The sequence below is a fragment of the Coregonus clupeaformis genome, unplaced genomic scaffold (assembly GCF_020615455.1).
Source record: "Coregonus clupeaformis isolate EN_2021a unplaced genomic scaffold, ASM2061545v1 scaf0153, whole genome shotgun sequence".
Lineage (NCBI taxonomy): Eukaryota > Metazoa > Chordata > Actinopteri > Salmoniformes > Salmonidae > Coregonus > Coregonus clupeaformis.
Window position 1 is genome coordinate 480,827 of NW_025533608.1, and position 14,584 is coordinate 495,410.

General features: G+C 46.0%; 1 protein-coding gene across 1 annotated transcript; it reads left to right on the plus strand.

Moving 5' to 3' along the window:
• Nucleotides 1–9: 9 nt before the first annotated feature.
• On the plus strand, nucleotides 10–12,627 carry LOC121558221 (transmembrane protein 151B-like). Its single transcript, XM_041871708.2, has 7 exons — nucleotides 10–804; nucleotides 8,196–8,416; nucleotides 9,997–10,123; nucleotides 11,038–11,169; nucleotides 11,381–11,520; nucleotides 11,675–12,429; nucleotides 12,563–12,627. Exons 1-7 carry the CDS (start codon nucleotides 727–729, stop codon nucleotides 12,625–12,627), a joined length of 1,518 nt encoding a protein of 505 aa, XP_041727642.2. The 5' UTR covers nucleotides 10–726.
• The last annotated feature ends 1,957 nt before the right edge of the window (nucleotides 12,628–14,584 follow it).

Sequence of the window (14,584 nt, forward strand, 5' to 3'; positions counted from 1 at the left end):
CTTCCGAGTTCTAAGGAGACTAACAGAAAGAAAAGAAACGCCAGAGATGGTTTTACCGTTCTTTTTTTATCCTGAGGAGAAACTGTTTACCGATAGAAAAGGAATCGGTTATCCATGTTCGCCTTTTACCAGTAGGATTAATCGAGATCTGCCCTGCCTTTGGAAAAAAACATCCTCATCCTATTTCCCATCCATCCGTCTTCACATCAGCGATCTCGTCCCTGCACCCGGTGCTCACGCTGAAGGAAACCATAACGGTTGGCTCAGTCTCGAGCGCATGCACACACACACCTAGAAGCCTCGCCGTTATCACGGCCAAGCGCAGTGTAACTAACTGACGTTAATGTAATCGTTAACGGAAGACATCTGGGCTTTGTCTAATCTATGCTATGTTTCCCGGGGAAAGGTGAATGAATCATGGAAGGCGTGAAGAAGAACCGAGAGGCACCGGGTGAATTAACTCCTCTGATCCGGACAGAGCCGACGTTCAGTCGGCGTGGATAATGCGCATTTTGCCGCAGGCTCTACTGTCATCACTACAGTGTAACCAGATCTCGACCGGCGACGGATGGGTTGACTCCCGCCGCGCCGAGGAGGTGGTCCCAGCCTCGGGCCAGGGCCGCCGCTCCCGGGGTGGGTCCCCATCCGGGGTGGGTCCCCATCCCTGGTCCCGTTAACCGTAGGGCTAACGGGAGGGCGTGTGCCAGGGGGAAGAAGAGAGAGAAAATGCAGACGGAGGTGCCAGTAGCCCTACCGGCGGAGACAGGAGAGGAGACCATAGCGGACGGGGAAGGGAGAGAGGAGGTAGGCTAAGGGGAACCGTGTGACTGTGTGTGTGAATAGGCTAGGGAGGGGGGATAGGGGATCTTTGGACACGCGTGATTAGCCTAATTGTCTTTAAGGTCCACCAGTAGGCTCGATCAGATGCTTATTTTTAGTTTATTTTTATTTTCATAGATGTGACACCCTTATTTTATTTCCTTGCCACTCAAAGGACACCGAGAGCATTCCTTCTCGTGGCCTTGTTCTTTTATGTGTGATGCTGCATGGTTGAAAGGGACTGAATATACATGCCTAGGCCGAAACAACACATTTAGCCTAGAAATTCATGGCCAATTTATAGGGATGGTAGGCCTATATGGGGCTTTAGCACAGAACATATCAATAGCATTTTCACACTTTCTACAATATGTATTTTGTCAAAGGGAAAACACATGCATGGCACGTCCAAATGGGGCAAATACGATATTACTGTAGCATGGCGCAGGAATTGGAAAAGTGCATTAATAAGCAAGGTGCCCTATTTTATGTACCCTATATTTCAGGCTGCATGCTGCCTCTGAAATGGGTTATGAATAGACCGCTGTAGGTTAGCCTATTGGATAGAATATAGAATTAGCCTAGGCTACTCAAGACCAACACAATATAAGCCTGCCGTTAGCTGGTAGGCTGCTATTCTGATCTCCATCCTCATCCCTAGCTGCATCCATCTCTCCCTCCATCTTTCCCTTGCAGTCTGCTCCATGTCTGCATTGCAGTCTGAAGGGAGAGCCCCTGCCCAACCGCAGAGGACTGTTCCCTGCCTCATGTCTCTCTTTCTCTCGCCACCTCTCACCTCATCTATCTCTTTAGCATAGCCTACCATCTTCTCACCCTCCATCTCTCTCTGTCCCCTGTCCTCATCTCGCTTTCTCTCACCCTGTCCCCAAACGCATCTTGTCATTCCTCCATCCCTCTAGTCAGGACCTGTCTCTGCTTCTCCCCCTCAATTGAATTGAAATTCTCAAGGGATCCCACCTGGCCCTTTCTCGACGAATATCAATTATAAGGGGTCTGGAGGGCTAGTCCCGTTTTGAAGAGAGCCCTAGTTAGACATGTAGGAGTAGGCTAGTCATTTCCTACTGAGGAGAGAGAGGCAAACAGATATTTTAGAAGGACTGACCTTCGTTACATTTTACATTTGAGTCATTTAGCAGACGCCCTTATCCAGAGCGACTTACAGTTAGTGAGTGCATACATTATTTTTTTCTATTATTTTTTTTCATACCCCCCCTGTGGGAATCGAACCCACAACCCTGGCGTTGCAAACGCCATGCTCTACCAACTGAGCTAAATCCCCTGCCGGCCATTCCCTCCCCTACCCTAGACGACGCTGGGCCAATTGTGCGCCGCTCCATGGGTTGTTGTTGTTGTTGTCAACTGTCAGTTATGTCCGTTGCCAACGTCTTTTTTCCCAACCGTAACGTTCCATGAGCGAGTCATCAGCATTTCCCGCCTCTCGCGCCCACGCGCTTCGACTATGGCCACTTCGCGCTCAACAATCCAATCAGAATACAGCTGATTCAGTTGTCGATTAGGGGGAAAGGAGACAAAACATCTATCAATTATTCAGTCAGTGTCTTTTTTTGTAAATACCTCGGTTTTACTGACAGTAGTTTGTCACTGTAGCTGCTGAACATTTAGCCCCGCTCACCCTCAATTAGAAAGGCTAGAAACACGTGGTAGTCTAAATGTCAGTGGTCACAACCTTGATATCATCTAGCCTAGTAGATCGACAAGTAGTCTAGATTTGAATGTTTGGAGATGACACATTAAACATAGGCTACATGGTGCAGTGTCAAATCATAACAGAGGGAGAGAGAGAGGAGGCTGCACTATGTTTCCCTGTGGAGGTACAATCTGTTGTTTCACAGTCATCTCTTTTTGCAGCCTCTCTCTCCCTCCGCCAAATGCCACCTTATTCCCTATATAGTCCCTGTATACTTATTTTGACCAGGGCCCTATGGGTGGAATAGGGCACGATATAGGGAATATGGTGCCATTTGGGACGAACAGTTAGCGTAAACATCCTATCAATGTGGTGCAGGGTTTAACACACACACACACACACACACACACACAGAGATACATACACACAGAGAGAGAGACACACACACACACACACACACACACACACACACAGTACGGTCAGATAAGGGAGTAGTATGCCAGTAATCTATAAAAATATCCTGTATGTCTCTCTTCCGGTCTCTCTCTCTCTCTCTCGCTCTCCTATCCTACTCTCTCGTTCTTCTCTCTGTCACTTTTAGCTTTATGAGTTAACTCTGGTTCCTGTTATAGACTGATAAATACGGAGTGAGAGGGGGAATGGAGAGAGGGGAATGGAGAGGGGGATAGAGAGAGAGAGAGAGAGAGGGGAATGGAGAGAAAGGGGGATGGAGAGAGAGGGGAATGGAGAGAGAGGGGAATTGGAGAGTGGGATAGAGAGAGAGAGAGAGAGAGAGAGAGAGAGAGAGAGAGAGAGAGAGAGAGAGAGAGAGAGAGGGGAATGGAGAGAGAGGGGGATGGAGAGTGGGGATAGAGAGAGAGGGGGATGGAGAGGGGGGTGGAGAGCGAGGGGAATTGAGAGGGGGAATAGAGTGAGGGGAATGGAGGGAGAGAGGGGAATGGAGAGGGGGATGGAGAGAGAGAGGGGGATAGAGAGAGAGAGAGAGAGAGAGAGAGAGAGAGAGAGAGAGAGGGGAATGGAGAGAGAGGGGAATTGAGAGGGGGGGATAGAGAGGGGATAGAGAGAGAGAGAGGGGAATGGAGAAAGAGGGGGATGGAGAGAGAGGGAAGGGATGGAGGGAGAGGGAATGGAGAGAGAGAGAGAGGAATGGAGAGAGAGAGGGGAATGGAGAGAGAGAGGGGGGATGTAGAGAGAGAGAGGGGGGGGTGGAGAGAGAAGGGGATGGAGAGGGGGATGGAGAGAGAGAGAGGGGGATGGAGAGAGAGGGGAATGGAGAGGGGGATGGAGAGAGAGGGGAATGGAGAGAGAGGGAGAGAGAGAGATAGGGAGAGGGGATTGGAGAGAAAGGGGAATGGAGAGGGGGGTAGAGAGAGAGGGGGAGGAGAGAGAGAGGGAGATGGAGGGGGGATAGAGAGAGAGGGGGATGGAGAGAGGGGGGGTGGAGAGTGGGGGATGGAGAGGTATAGTATGCCCTTCATTTTTGGCACCTCTCACAGAAAGCCCATGCCAGTCAGCAGTGAAACAGTTAAAAAGTGTGTACTTGTATGGAGCCAAGTTATCAGCCTCTGCATAGTGCTGGCTTTCGCAGGGTTGGAGAGAGAGAGAGAGAGAGAGAGAGAGAGAGAGAGAGAGAGAGAGAGAGAGAGAGAGAGAGAGAGAGAGAGAGAGAGAGAGAGAGAGAGAGAGAGAGAGAGAGAGAGAGGGAGAGAGAGAGAGAGAGAGAGAGAGAGAGAGAGAGAGAGAGAGAGAGAGAGAGAGAGAGAGAGAGAGAGAGAATAGTTGTGCTGACTGGACATCTGGCGAGAGCACTAATGTCATTCTCTCTTCCTCTCTTTCTTCATCTGTTCTGTCGTTTCCTTGCCTCCCTCCATCCATAACACAGACAACACAAAGATATCGATGTCCAAGCTCATCCATCTGTCTCTCTCTCTCTCTCTCTCTGTCTCTCACTCTCTCTCTCTCTCTCTCTCTCTCTCTCTCTCTCTCTCTCTCTCTCTCTCTCTCTCTCTCTCTCTCTCTCTCTGTCTCTCTCTCTCTGTCTCTCTCTCTCTCTCTCTCTCTCTCTCTCTCTCTCTCTCTCTCTCTCTCTCTCTCTCTCTCTCTCTCTCTCTCTCTCTCTCTCTCTCTCTCTCTCTCTCTGTCCCTCTCTCTGTCTCTCTCTCTCTGTCTCTCTCAATTTCAATTCAATTTCAATTTAAGGGCTTTATTGGCATGGGAAACGTATGTTAACATTGCCAAAGCAAGTGAAGTAGATAGTAAACAAAAGTGAAATAAACAATAAACATTAACAGTAAACATTACACTCAGAAGTTCCAAAAGAATAAAGACATTTCAAATGTCATATTATGTATATATACAGTGTTGTAACAATGTGCAAATAGTTAAAGTACAAATGGGAAAATAAATAAACATAAATATGGGATGTATTTACAATGGTGTTTGTTCTTCACTGGTTGCCCTTTTCTTGTGGCAACATGTCATACATCTTGCTGCTGTGATGGCACACTGTGGTTTTTCACCCAGTAGATAAGGGATTTTATCAAAATTGGGTTTGTTTTCGAATTCTTTGTGGATCTCTGTAATCTGAGGGAAATATGTGTCTCTAATATGGTCATACATTTGGCAGGAGGTTAGGAAGTGCAGCTCAGTTTCCACCTCATTTTGTGGGCAGTGTGCACATAGGCTGTCTTCTCTTGAGAGCCAGGTCTGCCTACGGCGGCCTTTCTCAATAGCAAGGCTATGCTCACTGAGTCTGTACATAGTCAAAGCTTTCCTTAAGTTTGGGTCAGTCACAGTGGTCAGGTATTCTGCCACTGTGTACTCTCTGTTTAGGGCCAAATAGCATTCTAGTTTGTTCTGTTTTTTTGTTAATTCTTTCCAATGTGTCAAGAAATTCTATTTTTGTTCTGTCATGATTTGGTTGGGTCTAATTGTGTTGTTGTTGTTGTTGTTGTCCTGGGGCTCTGTGGGGTCTGTTTGTGAACAGAGCCCCAGGACCAGCTTACTTAGGGGACTCTTCTCCAAGTTCATCTCTCTGTAGGTGATGGCTTTGTTATGAAAGGTTTGGGAATCCTTTCCTTTTAAGTGGTAATAGAATTTAACGGCTCTTTTCTGGATTTTGATAATTAGCGGGTATAGGCCTAATTCTGCTCTGCAAGCATTATTTAGTGTTTTTCGTTGTACACAGAGGATATCTTTGCAGAATTCTGCATGCAGAGTCTCAATTTGGTGTTTGTCCCATTTTGTGAATTCTTGGTTGGTGAGCGGACCCAAGACCTTTGCCATGAAGGGCAATGGGTTCTATAACTGATTCAAGTATTTTTAGCCAGATCCTAATTGGTATGTCGAATTTTATGTTCCTTTTGATGGCATAGAAGGCCCTTCTTTACTTGTCTCTCAGATCGTTCACAGCTTTGTGAAAGTTACCTGTGGCACTGAAGTTTAGGCCGAGGTATGTATCGTTTTTTGTGTTCTCTGGGGCAACGGTGTCTAGATAGAATTTGTATTTGTGGTCCTGGCAACTGGACCTTTTTTGGAACACCATTATTTTTGTCTTACTGAGATTTACTGTCAGGGCCCAGGTCTGACAGAATCTGTGCAGAAGATCTAGGTCTTGCTGTAGGCCCTCCTTGGTTGGTGACAGAAGCACCAGATCATCAACAAACAGTAGACATTTGACTTCAGATTCTAGTAGGGTGAGGCCGGGTGCTGCAGACTGTTCTAGTGCCCTAGCCAATTCGTTGATATATATGTTGAAGAGGGTGGGGCTTAAACTGCATCCCTGTCTCACCCCACGGCCCTGTGGAAAGAAATGTGTGTGTTTTTTGTCAATTTTAACCGCACACTTGTTGTTTGTGTACATGGATTTTATAATGTCTTATGTTTTTCTCCCAACCCCACTTTCCATCAATTTGTATAGCAGACCCTCATGCCAAATTGAGTCTCTCTCTCTCCCTCTCGCTCCTCTCTCTCTCTCTCTCTCTCTCTCCCTCTCTCTCTCTCTCTCTCTCTCTCTCTCTCTCTCTCTCTCTCTCTCTCTCTCTCTCTCTCTCTCTCTCTCTCTCTCTCTCTCTCTCTCTCTCTCTCTCTCTCTCTCTCTCTCTCCCTCTCGCTCCTCTCTCTGCAGTAAGAGAGTGAGAGAGAGACCACCCGTTGTCTTCAGGATTACACAACACAGTACATTCCAATCCTGTGTATCTCACTGCTAGATGTTAGTCAGATTGGGATAGGTCTGGGAGCGCGTGTGTGTGTGTGTGTTTAAATAATTCACTATGCTCGTAGCAGCATGAAAATATTAGGTCTTTCCCACTATGACATCTCTGCTGTGGGAGAGTGGGTTTTTATAACAAGCACTTAGAGAGTGTGTGTGTGTTTGTGTGCTAGTGCACTTAGCCCATGAAGGATAGATAAGGAAATGAAGGATAGTATACTGTTTTCAACACACACACAAGCATGCACACACACACATACACACACACACACACATAGATACACACACAGACACACCCACACACACTCCTTTACACACAGCAGCCATGTGATGTTAGGTCATTGGAGGCTTTTGTTTTCCGGTAGTTACAAGATGACCCCGCCGGAACTGTTGGAACGGTATATGAGTAATTGAACCTTAATCTAGGGTTAGGATTGCGGTTAAGACTAGATACAAGTTAGGATTAGGGTCAGGTAAGTGGTTAACGTCTAAATATTGCACTACTTCTAGTGTTTCCACCTAGTCCTTAGCGACGGCATTACCTGGCCCTTAGCGACGGCATCACCTGGCCCTTAGCGACGGCATCACCTGGCCTTTAGCGACTGCATCACCTGGCCCTTAGCGACGGCATCACCTGGCCCTTTGCGACTACTCTACCTGGCCCTTAGTGACGGCATCTCCTGGCCCTTAGCGACCACATTATGAACAGAGGTTCCCATGAGAACCAGAACATTCCCAACACCTGGATGATTGCATGTACACACACACACACACACACACACACACACACACACACACACACACACACACACACACATTGCAAATGTCAGATCTGAGGACTTTTGTGAGCAACATGGCTAACTACGTTGTCATTTCTGAGGGAAATTGATATAGGTGTGCAGGATTTCAATCCAGCCCTGCAGTAAATCACAGCAGATACCCTTCCTCCTATATGTGTGTTGGTGACTGTGGCTGATAACTCCATGACTATATGTTGTGTGTTGCTGGAGCATCTAGGGTTACACACTCAGGAAATGGACTCTCTCACCCCCCGGGAGACACAGAGAAACAGATAGGAAAGTTGGGGGGAGGGGGAGAGAGAGAAGGAGAGAGAGAGAAGCAGAGAGAGAGCGGTGGGGAGAGAGAGAAGGAGAGAGAGAGAAGGAGAGAGAGAGAAGCAGAGAGAGAGAGAGCGAGAATGATGACTCTAACCTTCACCATGTCCTGTCCTGTAATTGTTTTGGGGATTATGAGGTATTACAACATTATCATTGTGTGTTGATGTGATATTTGAATTATGAGTACCCCTCCTCTCTCCCCCTCTCCTCCCCCCTCTAACATAACACCAGAGTCTGTTGCGGCAATCTCTGGATTACAACATTATCACTCACGGAGATCTATTGCCGTTGGTGTGATATGACACTGCAATAGAAGGGAACTTGCTATTCATTTTGTCCCCCCCCACCTCCCCAACAGCAGCGTCCCCTCCAGCAATCCCTGGCTTCCTCTCTGTGTCGTGAGTCTCACTGGAAGTGCTTCCTCTTGACTCTCCTCACGTATGGCTGTTTGGCCATGCTGGGTTGGTGTGCAGTCTGCCGTGTGCCTGTCCTTGGCTCCGGGGAGGATGTCGTCGTCTTGGCTACGTCTGCCGCTGCCACTGCCGCTGCCTTCTCTGACTTGCCTCAACTACACCTCAGGTTAGTTACATATCCTCTGACTTGCCTCAACTACACCTCAGGTTAGTTACATATCCTCTGACTTGCCTCAACTACACCTCAGGTTAGTTACATATCCTCTGACTTGCCTCAACTACACCTCAGGTTAGTTACATATCCTCTGACTTGCCTCAACTACACCTCAGGTTAGTTACATATCCTCTGACTTGCCTCAACTACACCTCAGGTTAGTTACATATCCTCTGACTTGCCTCAACTACACCTCAGGTTAGTTACATATCCTCTGACTTGCCTCAACTACACCTCAGGTTAGTTACATATCCTCTGACTTGCCTCAACTACACCTCAGGTTAGTTACATATCCTCTGACTTGCCTCAACTACACCTCAGGTTAGTTACATATCCTCTGACTTGCCTCAACTACACCTCAGGTTAGTTACATATCCTCTGACTTGCCTCAACTACACCTCAGGTTAGTTAGTGTGTCTCTAATCCCTAAAAATACTTTGAGACAGCAAATCTTCAGGGAATCTACCTTTTTTAGTTTACATATCCTTTGTGTTTTATGTTCATTTATTATTCTTGTTTGTTGCTTTAAATAAAGTTAAATACACTTTAAATAAAGTTAAAAGCACATTAAATAAAGTTAAATACACTTTAAATAAAGTTAAAAGCACATTAAATAAAGTTAAAAGCACATTAAATAAAGTTAAAAGCACATTAAATAAAGTTAAATACACTTTAAATAAAGTTAAAAGCACTTTAAATAAAGTTAAAAGCACTTTAAATAAAGTTAAATACACTTTAAATAAAGTTAAATACACTTTAAATAAAGTTAAAAGCACATTAAATAAAGTTAAATACACTTTAAATAAAGTTAAAAGCACATTAAATAAAGTTAAAAGCACATTAAATAAAGTTAAAAGCACATTAAATAAAGTTAAATACACTTTAAATAAAGTTAAATACACTTTAAATAAAGTTAAAAGCACTTTAAATAAAGTTAAAAGCACATTAAATAAAGTTAAATACACTTTAAATAAAGTTAAATACACTTTAAATAAAGTTAAAAGCACTTTAAATAAAGTTAAAAGCACATTAAATAAAGTTAAATACACTTTAAATAAAGTTAAATACACTTTAAATAAAGTTAAAAGCACTTTAAATAAAGTTAAAAGCACATTAAATAAAGTTAAATACACTTTAAATAAAGTTAAATACACTTTAAATAAAGTTACATACTTCTTGCGCTTGGCAGAGCAGAGCAGAGCTGTTGTGAAGGAAGTTGGCAAGGAAGTGAGTTTGTGTTTATACAGGACGTCCCGCCCCCACCTACCGTCAACCAATCACGTCAATGCGGAGCTATACGGAGCCCTCCGCATTGTCACAAAGTTTGAGAGGCGCACGGCGATTGCGGTACAGAGCTCAGTTTGGCCTCTGGATGTCTCCGGAGGCTCTGCAATTGAAGTCACACCCTCCATACGGCCACATTTTCGGATCAAGCATGAATTAGCTTTAACCCTGCTCTCTACGTGGTGAACCTGACGTTTAAATAAAGTTTGATTGTGTTTGTATGAACATTACCTTTCTCTCTCTAACAGCCCATGTTCCAGTGGTTATGTGTATATCCCGCTAGCCTTCCTAGCTATGCTGTACGTGGTGTATCTGGTGGAATGCTGGTACTGTTACTCCAAGACCGCCATTTTGGCTCACGCAGAGACGGCAGAGGTGTGTGACTTTGTGACTTTTATTTTGGTCGGGACTCTTATTGTGTGTCCCTGTTATTTCTGGGGGGAATCTGGCTTTGGTAAAGAGAGCCAGGGGTGTTTAGTAGAGTGGCTTGGGGAGACTGACTGTGTGTGTGTGTGTGTGTGTGTGTGTGTGTGTGTGTGTGTGTGTGTTTGTGTGTGTGTGTTTGTGTGTGTGTGTGTGTTTATGTGTGTGTTTATGTGTGTGTGTGTGTGTGTGTGTTTATGTGTGTGTGTGTGTGTGTGTGTGTGTTTTGTGTGTGTGTGTGTGTGTGTGTGTGTGTTTATGTGTGTGTGTGTGTGTGTGTGTGTGTGTTTATGTGTGTGTGTGTGTGTGTGTGTGTGTGTGTGTTTATGTGTGTGTGTGTGTGTGTGTGTGTGTGTGTTTATGTGTGTGTGTTTGTGTGTGTGTGTGTGTGTGTGTGTGTGTGTTGTGTGTGTGTGTGTGTGTGTGTGTGTGTGTGTGTGTGTGTGTGTTTATGTGTGTGTGTGTGTGTGTGTTTATGTGTGTGTGTGTGTGTGTGTGTATGTGTGTGTGTGTGTGTGTGTGTGTTTTATGTGTGTGTGTGTGTGTGTGTGTGTGTGTGTATGTGTGTGTGTGTGTGTGTGTGTGTGTGTTTTATGTGTGTGTGTGTGTGTGTGTGTATGTGTGTGTGTGTGTGTGTGTGTGTGTTTTATGTGTGTGTGTATGTGTGTGTGTATGTGTGTGTGTGTGTGTGTGTGTGTGTTTTATGTGTGTGTGTGTGTGTGTGTGTATGTGTGTGTGTGTGTGTGTGTGTTTTATGTGTGTGTGTGTGTGTGTGTGTGTGTGTGTGTGTGTGTGTGTGTGTGTGTGTGTGTGTGTGTGTGTGTGTGTGTGTGTGTGTGTGTGTGTGTGTGTGTGTGTGTGTCCAGGTGTATGAGCGCGTCACACGGCTCCAGCAGGCTACCCCCTGTATCTGGTGGAAGGCCATCAGTTATCACTACGTCAGACGGACCAGACAGGTGACCAGGTATCGCAACGGAGACGCTTATACCACTACACAGGTGAGCAGGAAGGGGTGAAAACCCACACCTCCAGCTCTGTGTTCGATTACACTACAACATTACCCCTGTAACCTGCCCCTCTCTAACCCTCCCAACATTACCCCTGTAACCTGTCCCTCTCTAACCCCCTCTACAACATTACCCCTGTAACCTGTCCCTCTCTAACCCCCCAACATTACCCCTGTAACCTGCCCCCCAAAACATAACACAGGTGTACCATGAGAGGGTTAACACCCATGCCTCCAGCTGTGAGTTTGACTACGGTCGCCACGGGGTTAAAGATATCTCCAAAGAGCTCCAGGGACTCCAGGAGCACCCGGCTGTCAGGCTACGCTTCACCAAGTGTTTCAGGTGGAATTCTAGATATTCAATTACAAAGCATTGTTGAAAATTCAGAAAAACATTATTTTTTTAGAGTTGAGTTTCCCCCTTAGTCTGCTTTGTGCTGTTGGAAAAGCGCTATAAAAACCAATCCGTCAATGAATCAATTGTTCCTCTGTTTCAGTTTCGCCAGCGCCCGTGCAGAGGCGGCATACCTCACCCAGCGAGCACGCTTCTTCGGAGACAACGAGGGTCTGGACGATTACATGGAAGCGCGGGAGGGGATGCACCTAAAGAACGTTGATTTCCGGGAGCATATCCTAGCCTTCCCGGACCCGACCCGGCAACCGTGGTATTCCCGACCCCGGGTCTTCTGGCTAGCCTCAGCGTTCCTCCTCTCCTGGCCGCTCCGGGTCGTGTCTGAGTACCGCACGGCGTACGTACACTACCACGTGGAGAAGCTCTTCGGAGAGGAGACGATCCGTGAGGACGGAGGAGGGGATGGAGTGACGGAGAACGGAGGAACGACGGGAGGAGAGAGGAGTGTCAACGGAGGGTCGAGCTACAGAGCCATATCGCGGGTGAACACCGTGGACATGACGGAGCTGGAGTGGCATATTCGCTGTAATCAGCAAATGGTTCCTTCATATTCCGAAGCTCTTCTCATGGACTTGGAGAGAGAGAGTAATGGAGGAGGAACTAACACCACCACCTCCTCCACACCCGGAGCTCCAGGCTCAGACCCCATCCAGGGGGGCATCCCAGCCGGTATGGCCCACCCAGTGGCCTTCTCCACGGCTTACCTCCTCCAGAGCTGCCCCCGGTGCCGGAGAACCACCTCCAGCTCCAGCCTACCGTCCAGGCTAAGGGCCCCGACGGGGAATCAAGCTCTGCTGAATGGCACCGTGGCTGGGATGAGGGCGAACGGCGTAGGGAGTGGTGGGGGAGGGCAGGGGGGAGGAGGGGGAGGAGGAGGAGGAGGGGGGAGGTTAGTGTTGAGTCGTAGTGGGTTCTCTCTAGGGAGACTAGGGGGAACACGGCCGAGACCGGCGAGTCTGTTTCACTCTCGTAGTATGGGGGGAGGACTGGGAGGAGGACGGGGGGAAGATGGGGGAGGAGGAGGGTTTCTGGGGATAGGGTCCCGGCAGGGTCAGGATGATGAGGAGAGTAGAGGAGTGCTGGAAGGAGAGGGGGATGAAGGAGAAGAGGAGGAGGAGGAGGAGGAGGGAGAGAGGGATGAGGAAGCAGAGCAGGAGGGAGGAGGAGAGGTGGATGAGGGGATGAGGCAGGGAGAGAGGGATAGACCTCCGTCTTATCACGATGCCTTTTTCTTCCCGGTGTTGATCGTACACGGAGAGGAGAGCTGCCACGGTGGAGATGACGTGATGGACACAATAGTAAACTAACAGGGAAAAGAAAGGGATTAAAAGAAGAGATCCAATTTAAAAAGAGTGGTTGTCACAGTGGGACAGTGGAAAGACGGGATATGGTAGTACAGGACAAGAAAGGGGGGATGTTGGAGAGTGAGAGAGAGATAGTGAAGTTTGCAGAAAAGGACCAAAATAATATGAGAGGGGGTAAGAGTAAGATGGCACAGAGATATAGAGAGGTCAGATAATATGGCACAGAGATATAGAGAGGTCAGATAATATGGCACAGAGATATAGAGAGGTCAGATAATATGGCACAGAGATATAGAGAGGTCAGATAATATGGCACAGAGATATAGAGAGGTCAGATAATATGGCACAGAGATATAGAGAGGTCAGATAATATGGCACAGAGATATAGAGAGGTCAGATAATATGGCACAGAGATATAGAGAGGTCAGATAATATGGCACAGAGATATAGAGAGAGGTCAGATAATATGGCACAGAGATATAGAGAGGTCAGATAATATGGCACAGAGATATAGAGAGGTCAGATAATATGGCACAGAGATATAGAGAGGTCAGATAATATGGCACAGAGATATAGAGAGAGGTCAGATAATATGGCACAGAGATATAGAGAGGTCAGATAATATGGCACAGAGATATATAGAGAGGTCAGATAATATGGCACAGAGATATAGAGAGATCAGATAATATGGCACAGAGATATAGAGAGGTCAGATAATATGGCACAGAGATATAGAGAGGTCAGATAATATGGCACAGAGATATAGAGAGGTCAGATAATATGGCACAGAGATATAGAGAGGTCAGATAATATGGCACAGAGATATAGGGAGGTCAGATAATATGGCACAGAGATATAGGGAGGTCAGATAATATGGCACAGAGATATAGAGAGGTCAGATAATATGGCACAGAGATATAGAGAGAGGTCAGATAATATGGCACAGAGATATAGAGAGGTCAGATAATATGGCACAGAGATATAGAGAGAGGTCAGATAATATGGCACAGAGATATAGAGAGGTCAGATAATATGGCACAGAGATATAGAGAGAGGTCAGATAATATGGCACAGAGATATAGAGAGGTCAGATAATATGGCACAGAGATATAGAGAGAGGTCAGATAATATGGCACAGAGATATAGAGAGGTCAGATAATATGGCACAGAGATATAGAGAGGTCAGATAATATGGCACAGAGATATAGAGAGAGGTCAGATAATATGGCACAGAGATATAGAGAGGTCAGATAATATGGCACAGAGATATAGAGAGGTCAGATAATATGGCACAGAGATATAGAGAGAGGTCAGATAATATGGCACAGAGATATAGAGAGGTCAGATAATATGGCACAGAGATATAGAGAGGTCAGATAATATGGCACAGAGATATAGAGAGGTCAGATAATATGGCACAGAGATATAGAGAGAGGTCAGATAATATGGCACAGAGATATAGAGAGGTCAGATAATATGGCACAGAGATATAGAGAGGTCAGATATAGTTGAAGTCGGAGGTTTACATATACCTTAGCCAAATACATTTAAACTCAGTTTTTCACAATTCCTGACATTTAATCCTAGTAAGAATTCGCTGTTTTAGGTCAGATAGGATCACCACTTTATTTTAAGAATGTGAAATGTCAGAATAGTAGAGAGAATGATTTATTTCAGCTTTTATTACTTTC

Excerpts from the sequence above, each read along its gene's own strand:
- LOC121558221 (XM_041871708.2), top strand. The coding sequence starts at position 727 with ATGCAGACGGAGGTGCCAGTAGCCCTACCGGCGGAGACAGGAGAGGAG. Across the intron at positions 8,417-9,996 it reads TTGCCTCAACTACACCTCAG|CCCATGTTCCAGTGGTTATG; the intron begins GTTAGTTACATA and ends TCTCTCTAACAG. Across the intron at positions 10,124-11,037 it reads CTCACGCAGAGACGGCAGAG|GTGTATGAGCGCGTCACACG; the intron begins GTGTGTGACTTT and ends GTGTGTGTCCAG.